The sequence below is a fragment of the Danio rerio genome, chromosome 21, assembly GCF_049306965.1.
Source record: "Danio rerio strain Tuebingen ecotype United States chromosome 21, GRCz12tu, whole genome shotgun sequence".
Classification (NCBI taxonomy): domain Eukaryota; kingdom Metazoa; phylum Chordata; class Actinopteri; order Cypriniformes; family Danionidae; genus Danio; species Danio rerio.
The window spans coordinates 43,640,082-43,650,000 of NC_133196.1; the positions used below are offsets into that span (position 1 = coordinate 43,640,082).

A 9,919-nucleotide genomic window follows, 5' to 3' on the forward strand; every position below is an offset into this window, starting at 1 on the left:
AGCTGTTCATTCTTGATCTGAGTGCAGAGTACAGTGCTGCATCATCTTACAACTGATGCTTTTCCCATCTGTATCAGACATGAGAACTACTTTTGAATAGTAATAAAGTATCAAAAACACTGCTATGGAAGCATCATGTACCCATAAAACGTCCTGACAAACATTTCAGCTTTATTATACTTTTATTTGTCATAGAAATACATGGAAATCTCAAATAAATTCACACACATTCATACAATTTTCCACTATCACACTTCCAAGTAAAACATTCTCGTATAATCTCTCAATCACCTGTTAAAAATAAAACTAGAATACACCTGGTCACGCAAACCCCTATATAAATATACAAATATGCTTCATAATTTGGCTAATATAAAGAAACATTGCTTTTCTGCATTTCATTCAAAGTATTTCATTAAAACACATTAAGAAAAACCCAGCACAAATTATTTTTCTGGAAGAAAATCTAAACAATATTCCACTCCAAGTTAAAGATCTAGCCTTTAAAATCAAAGCAGCTGCCAATTTCAACGGCAAAGAACAAGCTGTTTAAACTATAAATATTAGATAAAAGCCTCTACCCCTTTTTTTTGTAAACTTTCAATATTTAAAATGTGTGCACAGCATTTCAGTAACTCCCAATTCCTTTGGCATCACAGCTGAGAAGCATTTGAACCACTAAATCTTTGCTCTTCTCCTGCTGCTAGTGTTGATCTGCACTGTGGGAAAGCACAGCAGGTACAAGTGAACTGCAATAGCCCCTGGAAACCAATGTGTGTCAGACTCAGTGCTCCTCAGTCTACCTGAGCCTGTGGCGCCCCCTGCTGCTGGGTCAGAGGAAGCTGCGCAAGCCCTGGAGGAACCGCTGTCTTCAGCTTCTTCAGGTCGAGTTTAGCTGGAGAAATTTCCTCCTCTTCATCAGATTCCTGCAAGCCATACTTTGAGAAGTGGGCCACCTGTAGAAGAGATTTCAGGTTACATTTAAACAGACAATACATGAGAAGAGCACAGTATAAAAATCGGTCCGATGATAAAACATGGAAAGAGATTGAGAGATTTAAAAAGCAGCACTTCTTTAGGAAATGGTCTCATTTTACAAGTTGAGTTAAACAGTTGAGTTTGACCACAATTGAATCCATCTCCAAGTCTAGAAAGAGCACTTTTAGCATAGCTTAGTATTAGGGATGTAACGGTATTGTATATACCGTCATACCGCAATATTAATTTTTTTCGATATTACCGAAGTCGCATGACTCGGTAAAACTATAGGTCTTCTGAGAAAATTTGCTCAGGCGAATGAAGCGAACGGGAGGTAGCGAAAACTACAATTCCCATCAGCCCATGCTTGACCATCATCCCTTGCGGTCTGTTGTCGTTACAGATCCAGTAATGCGGAAATAGAGTGTGCTGCTAGAAGCGGGGATGAATACGAGTTCTTATCCGCTGTGTTGTCGCGCGCGTACTGAATAGCGGTGTTGTCGCGCGCGTACTGAATAGCGGTGTTGTCGCGCGAGTTCTTATCAGCTGTGTTGTCGCGCGAGTTCTTATCAGCTGTGTTGTCGCGCGAGTTCTTATCAGCTGTGTTGTCGCGCGAGTTCTTATCAGCTGTGTTGTCGCGCGAGTTCTTATCAGCTGTGTTGTCGCGCGAGTTCTTATCAGCTGTGTTGTCGCGCGAGTTCTTATCAGCTGTGTTGTCGCGCGAGTTCTTATCAGCTGTGTTGTCGCGCGAGTTCTTATCAGCTGTGTTGTCGCGCGAGTTCTTATCAGCTGTGTTGTCGCGCGAGTTCTTATCAGCTGTGTTGTCGCGCGAGTTCTTATCAGCTGTGTTGTCGCGCGAGTTCTTATCAGCTGTGTTGTCGCGCGAGTTCTTATCAGCTGTGTTGTCGCGCGAGTTCTTATCAGCTGTGTTGTCGCGCGAGTTCTTATCAGCTGTGTTGTCGCGCGAGTTCTTATCAGCTGTGTTGTCGCGCGAGTTCTTATCAGCTGTGTTGTCGCGCGAGTTCTTATCAGCTGTGTTGTCGCGCGAGTTCTTATCAGCTGTGTTGTCGCGCGCGTACTGAATAGCGGTGTTGTCAGCACACTGTTCAGATTGATGCAGACATGAGATCTCTATTTTACTCATGGTTTGTCCTCTCAAGTGGGGGAAAGACAATGCACAACGTTACCCACTGCTGTCAACCTGGGCCAAGTCATATCTCTGTCCCAGAAACCTCAGTCCCAAATGAGAGGGTTTTTTTTCTGTTGCAGGGGACATTGTAAATGCCCAGAGATACCAGCTTTTACCAGATTATATTTATATGATAACTTTCCTTTAAACCCATCTCTATCTAAGTGAGTGAGTGATTAAATGTTGAATGTGATGAGTTTTCAACAATACTAAATTGAAACTTTATTTTTTTTACATGGTTTAATATTTTTTTGTTATTAAAATTGAAGTTCCTGTTTCAAAGCTTACAGATAGATGGCTAATTTGTATGTCATTGACACTTTTGGCACTTTTTTGGAGTATTTTCATAAGTTTTGTTTTTTCCTGTAAATGATTCAATAAATACCGTACCCTGACATTCATACCGAGGTATTACCGTACCGTGAAATTCTGATACATTTACATCCCTACTTAGTATACATCATTATATCAAATTAGACCATTAGCATCTCGTTAAAAAAAAACAACATTGATAACTTTCTTTTTTTAAAGTATGACTTCTCTATATTGTGCATCAAGACCAATGAAAAGTTACTACTTCCTAGGTTGATATGGCTCCCACATGGCTGTGATATTATACAGCACCTGAAAATAGTCCCCAGCTTGGTAAATAACAGTGCAGTGAGTATCATGGCACGGTAGCAAAATATATTGATCATTAAGCCAGAGTGAGTATAGTTCTTATAGTCTAGTATAGAATAGCCTAGAAAACAGCAACTTTTAATTTTACAATGCTCTTAGTACACACCAAAACTAGAGAAGAGTCATGGTTTAAAGGGCACCTATGGTAAAAAAATCTACTTTTCAAGCTGTTTGGACAGATCTGTGTGTTGGTATAGTGTATAGACCGTCATACTGGGGTGATATGTACACACCCAGTCCTTTTTTTTCAATTTAACTACAAAAAAAGGGTCAGCCAATTGGAGCTGTTTTCAAATCGATCGCACCATTACGTAGGTGTGCGATTCCCCCCGCCCACCGAATTGATTGACAGCTGCGCGCATTAACATGTTCCGGTAGTCCCGTGTATGTCAACAAGACCAGGCAGACATACGCAAAGCAACCGGGAATAAAAGGTCTGTTCTGTTCGCTAGGATCAGCAATCATCATCAAATGTGATTAAGAGTAAGTTTCACATGTTTAAAGTGTTTTAAAACAGAGTATGTGTGTAATTAATTACAGCGATTTACTTTAGCTTTACTTCATCAGCACAGCCGCGTGTCAGAACAATTATAAAAGAAGACGCTTCAATCCCGGTTTGTGGAAGTTAAATCAGGTTTATTTTGTACATTAGCATAACAGATATCCACACTTGAGGTTAGCCTTAACTAGGCTAAGCGCGCTCTGTCTGTCTGCCTGTCTGCCTGCCTGCGCGTGTGTGTGTGTGTGTGTGTGTGTGTGTGTGCGTGTGTGTGTGTGTGTTAACTTTGTAACGATATTGTGTGTGACTCAATGCAACTTCACAATACTGATTAGTAAAGGTTAGTTCTTACTGTAGTATCTCACAAACGCTACGTGAGACCTTCTTCCTTTAAGTCTGTCTGTTGTCTAACGCAGCTAAGGGAGGAGGCATGTAGAAACAGTGGGCGGGAAAGAAAAAGCTTAAAGGCGCAGTACGACAAAACCACCCCCTGCTGGAAATCAGTATAAGACAGCATCTTGTAAAAGGTATAATGAAAAATCTGATGGGTATTTTGATCTGAAACTTTATATACACATTCTAGAGACGCAAAAGACTTATATTAAATCTGAAAAAAGGGGTAACCTAGGTGCCCTTTAAATAGGAAAATTATGGAAACTCTTTTGAAATTTGAGCAAGATGCTGAGGGTCTAATCTAGTTCAATGATTTATGCTAAGCTAACGTAAAAGTGCTCTGACAGAGCTTTAACAGAATGTCTTCAGTTCAGTAAAATGTTCATACCTCAAAGACCCAAGAGCCAGTTTCAGGCCGGTACTCCAAGAAGCGGGCGCCCTGTTTGCGTGAAGCTGCTTCAAGCCGACCCTCATAGTTCATCTCAGTCAGCCTATCTGGACTCTTGATCTGACAGCAAGTTGTCTTGTCATTGGGCCACACTCCATCTAGAGTCACCTCAGCGCGTCTGCAAATGTTAAGAATCGATGTGATGTTGATGAAGAGAATAAGGAGAAGCACAATTAAGCAGAGGTATTTCAAAAACTGTTTAACAGAGGGATCCAAACAGGGATAGATCACCGACTAATGCAATTGTGCAAAGTGCGAACCAGTAACCATTGACCATAGCATTTGTCTTTCCTACTACACATGTCAATGGTCACAGGTTTCCGCTATTCCTGAAAATATGTTCAGTTGTTGATTTTATGATTTATAGGGCTACATTAAACTGTATTAATTGTTTAGAACAGGACTTTTAACTTTATACAAACTCAAAATTCAAATACCTTTGCTTTACTATTGGCAGCTGCTCATTCAGACATATGCAATAAAGGATTTCCATTTACAACTTTTTACACAACATTATTTTTACCTTATTTGCACGAATTTATTAAACAATAAATAAATAAAAATTAGAGATTCTATTTTTTTAATTCCAAAATGTTATCTCTATTAAAATTACAATTAAGGAATGGCATATACCATTTTGAAAGACCACCAGTTTCATAACACAAGTTTTAGACCAAGTCTTTTTTTCCAATAAGCTCCTAAATACAGTACACACAGGTCGTACAGATTCATTTGTGACTCTTCAGCACAAAACTGTCATAATCACAAGTGCGAGTGAAAATCTAGCACTGTTGAGCATTTACAATACCTGTTTAGTCCCTCTCCAACAGGGGGCTTGTCTTTGTCATCAGGGTACACGATTATCTCCTTGCGTCTGAAGTGTACAATCTCATCCAGGATCATGTTGGTAAGATTAACTTCCCCAGGGAAGAAAACTGACCCATAGCCTGAAAAAAAAAAAAAAAAACAGGACCAAGTCACATCATTGCATCGTGCTCCACTGCTGGGCTACTTGAAACATCATTCGTTCTTTTGTTCATGCAATAGTTTATTTTACCTTTTCTGCCGATGGTGAAGTTCTCAACAATACACTCCCCATTCTCATTCAGCATCTTTCCCAGCTCTTCCATCGAAGGGATGGTGTAGTAGCCAACACGGCTAAGAACTATACCTGAAAGCAGACGATAATCAATAATTCAATATAATGTTATAATGAACATGCAAAGTAAATACAGTGAACAATAATAAAATGTTTAAAGGCTTTTAGTAATATTTAGACTGTTGTTTTTTTAGTGGTTTTTAAAATAACAAAACCTAATGTTGAAGATGTAATAGTTGATTTATTTTCAAACATTAACATTTCCATGTTAATCTAATCTAGTGTACAACATTGAAAATTCTGTGACTATTTACAGACCTTACGTTTGTTCGCTGTAGTGTAAAGGCCTGTACACACCGAGATGTTTTTTGCTCGCGTTTACTGTCGACGTTTAACGCCTCGTAACTAAACAAAGGGCTTCAATGTGATTGTGCACACCAACGCGCAAAACGTCAGGCGCAAAAGCGTCATTTAAAAAAAATAACGCCTAATGCTTGTTTTTTTGTTTTGACGCGCGCGTCAAAACCTTTTCCACCAATCAGATCGGCACTTTTGTTAATGTGCACAGAGCTGCTGAAGTTACAGTAAGCAGCACTTGGAGGCGCTCAAGCGCAAAACTGTCAATGAAGAAGATGCCCAGAGGCGATATGAACGTTTAGCCGCTTATTGCTCTGTGTTCATCGCTAGAGCTGGAGCTGTTGCTTGAATGAGTCCCCAGTAACTTAATAAACAAACGTGTGAACTTCCTCTCCTCCTCTTCTTCTTTGTTATAAGCGGATGTCAGAAGCTTAAAGTTGTGCAGCGCCATCTAACGTCAAGAGTGATTTAGCATACTCCTCTGCTTGACGCCAGTGAAAAGCGCTTGGGTTTGAATACTGAAAAACGTCTCGTAAAAGGCTGACGATAAACGCAAACTAAAAACGTCCCGGTGTGTAGGAGCCTTAAGGTTACATAGTCCTGATAAAAACTATAAAAACATTTATTAACCTTAGCTGATGTTAATTTCTTAGTTAATGTTAAAGTCATAATTGACTAATTAAAGTCAACTAATACATTTCTGTTGTTTGTTTTTTTATCAACTTTAACAAAAATATTATCATTGATGATTTTATGATATTATCATCATCAGCAGCAGCATCAGCATCATAAAATCATTTTTGACAATAGCATTTGTTAATGATACTTTATTGTAAAGTCTTCCCAGTTTGTCATGCTTACAACAAAATGTCATGCAACAAAATAGTTTAAAACATGCATTATTTTCATAAATCATTTATTTGGCCGATTATTATCATTTCCCCCAGCATTATTTCAGACAGCTTTCTCTTACTTCCACAGTTTAGTCCTGTTGGATGTAGGTCGTCCTTCTTGGTAATTTGCTGACATTACCCTGAATAACATGGTTCTTGATACGTCAAAGACTTGCTGCCTTGATCACATATGTGAACCAACAATTTGTCCTCTGATACGTCACCCACAATATTGTGTGTATTGCAGTAGTTTAGCCAAAACTCTGCTAATTAAACCTTTACACTCTGCTTTTATTGGTAAAAAATGTGCAATCAGCGAAGATTGGCCACCAGGCTGATCATATTTACCCATGAAACCTCAAACCATAAATTGTACATACAACCCCTGTATATACAATTAAGCAATACAGCAAGTAGTCTATGGTTATTATCGCTGTAAAAGTAACCTTTTTGCAGCTTAGGTTCATAATATAATACCGTATATTATGGTAAAAGCTTCAGTAATTAAATCAAAACAAGAAAATTCCATCGTACCAGCTGGGTGAGGAGGTTTCTGAGCCTCCAGCTCCTCATCTCTCTCCTCCTGAATGGAGTCCTCTGCTAGAGAGAGGTCTTCACTGCTGGCCTCCAGCCCGTTGCGATGACTGCCAGATCCCCGCATGTTAAACTCGGAGATGGTGTCCTGAAGCAAGGGGCTCAGCTGGGCATGAGGAATGGGTTTGGTGATTGGGTTGGTGTAAAACTTTGAGACCTCCAGATCATCCTCCCCTCTTCTCTCCATATTTGCTTCTCTGGGTTCTCCTTCATCCAAACTCAGACTGAAGAGAGAGAAAGTGTGAAGATGCATTAAAGGGTCACGAAACACCAAAACACATTTTTTGAGCTGTTGACAGTCATATATGTGTCCCACACTGCTAAAAACACTATTAGGACACCTATATTTCACTAAAAAGTGTAAATTGGTTGTTTTTGCGTTATTTTAAGCAAATTCGTACTTCCTGTTAGAAACGAATTTTTGAAGCTGCGTCACGGTCATGACATAATAGTGTGTATTCCAGCGTGCAGACTGGGCGTCTGTGCCTGAGTGAGTCTTATTACGTCTTACAGTGTGTTGCATTAATGCATGAGTAAGGCTTGGGTCAAACCAATCAGCGCACTCTATTGTGCAACTTCATTAATATTCATTACTATCACCGTGTTTTCAGGACAGAGACGCCACGTTGTGTTGGCAAAACAAGCGTGAAGTGTTGCTTTTATAGTTTGCTGCAGTTAAGTTTCGTTTTAATTTTCTCTCTGTGAGAGCTCAGACTCACGTGTGGATTACAGTGTACGCGACGCGCGACAACAATAACTTACGAGTCTAAGGAGGATTATTGTTTACCTGAGAGCTGTTCTCATCTGCAAACGCTGGGATCTGGAATCGTTTGTAGTATTCTCTTCATAAAGACGCGGCTCTAGTTGCTGGTGATTGTCCTGTCTCTACAGATTTGGTAAGTGAGCGACCAGTGCTCTTTGTTTATTCAGTTTGTTCGTATCTAACAAACTATTGCACAGAGTGTAAACACGTTAGCACCACAACCAAACTTTAACCTCGTGTAGGGTTTTTACCGCATTTAGTGACCGGAATAACACGCGCGGCTTTCTGACACTACCTGTCGTGTGCATCTAAGTTTCTGGGAAATGCAGAGGGTTTTTTTCTCTCATTCGCCGTGCGGTATAAAACATTGCATGAAAAATACACGCTTAGAGCAGCTCCTCGAATCAAATATCTCGTGTGTCGAGAGGGGCATGAATGAATTCCCTGAATGAAAGAGCCAAACTGCAGTTAAAGTCCACCATTTAATAATTTGGCTAATAATTCGACTACAGATGTCCATGTAGGTTAAAGACCATCACATTCTCCTGTATGTATGTGTGTGTGTGTGTGTGTATTTTGACTCTGAAACTCGCGCGTGCCCAAATCGACACTCCCACACCCTCCCACTTTAGTTCCTCCGACACTCCCCCCTAAACAGAGCTGGACACGCCCACTTTTCTGACTTTTTCCAAAGAAGAGGTGTGAAAACACCCTGCTGAAACGAGGGGGTTTCATGGCCCTTTAACATTTGCAGTTTCATCTTGATGAACTGTTTAAGAATGGGTGAGCACTAACCTGAGCCCATTCTGTGGGTACTCTGAAGGAGAGGCCAAATCATCAGCCTCTCGGTTTAATGAGTTGTTGTACAGACTGCTGTTGTTCAGATTCTTCAACACAAGCTTCTTTATGCTCTTCCTGAAATATAATATGCAGACAGAAACACTTAGTTATCACACATGTACTAGCTTGAGTTATAAGGTCAGGTTCCTATTTAGATAACCATTTATTTTAAAGCTACGACTATAACGTTCAATGTTGACATGGCAAAACAAGTTAGAGTACTACAAAATGTACATAAAGTAAAAATCAAACAAGAGCAGCTTAACATATGTAATTTGATTTAAATAATATTTTTCAATTGAACGTGATAAAAAAGACAGAAGTCAGGATCCTACCTAGGCATGAAAGCCCCGTTGTTAAGAGAGAGCTCATCATCATCAAGCCCATCAAAGAGCTGAGATTTGGAAGAGCCTGAGGAGGAGAGTGCTTTGGGGCGCACGCGGGTGGCAGGACGAGGTGTGAGTTTGTATTGAGTAGGGGTAGTCAAGGCCTTCTGGGCAGCTGGATTTGTGGGTTTCAGACGCTAAGAAAGGGAAAAGAAAGGTTTCGTTTTTTTTTGGAGCCTCACACGAATTTAAATCAAACCTCAAATTTGGGCTACACAATTTAAACACATCAAAAGGCACAGCACTGTTGTCTTCTGGGTACAGCTTGAGTGAGTTACACAGCAGTTTGGAACAACTTCTTCCAAAACTTGCAATAGGAAGAGCTTATCAATTATAGAGATTTTAGGTCAGTGGTCACCAAACTTGTTCCTGGAGGGCCGGTGTCCTACAGATTTTAGCTCCAACCCTAATCAAACACACCTGAACAAGCTAATCAAGGTCTTACTAGGTATACTTGAAACATCCAGGCAGGTGTGTTGAGGCAAGTTGGAGCTAAACCCTGCAGGGACACCGGCCCTCCAGGACCAGGATTGGTGACCCCTGCTTTAGGTGATCCCTGTAGTTTTCTATCAAAATAATAACACAAGTATTAATTTTTTTGGACAAATTATTTTAGACAAATACTCTTATTATATTACCATAAAATAATGCACAACATTTTTTTTTTTTTTTAAGATTTTTCTATTTTTTTTGCCTTATTATATATATATATATATATATATATATATATATATATATATATATATATATATATATATATATATATATATATATATATCTATCTATCTATCTATCTATA

General features: G+C 39.6%; 1 protein-coding gene across 2 annotated transcripts in view; it reads right to left on the reverse strand.

Moving 5' to 3' along the window:
* nup98 (nucleoporin 98 and 96 precursor) overlaps positions 1-9,919 on the reverse strand; it is a 44,294-nt gene that overhangs the window by 22,176 nt on the left and 12,199 nt on the right. For both annotated transcript variants that reach the window (XM_005161439.6, NM_200685.2), the window contains exons 14-20: positions 9,070-9,257; positions 8,690-8,809; positions 7,072-7,355; positions 5,246-5,359; positions 4,997-5,135; positions 4,129-4,306; positions 804-956 (exon numbers count right to left, since the gene is read on the reverse strand). In XM_005161439.6, coding sequence (XP_005161496.1) covers positions 804-956; positions 4,129-4,306; positions 4,997-5,135; positions 5,246-5,359; positions 7,072-7,355; positions 8,690-8,809; positions 9,070-9,257 — 1,176 coding nt within the window. The remainder of the gene's footprint in view (positions 1-803; positions 957-4,128; positions 4,307-4,996; positions 5,136-5,245; positions 5,360-7,071; positions 7,356-8,689; positions 8,810-9,069; positions 9,258-9,919) is intronic.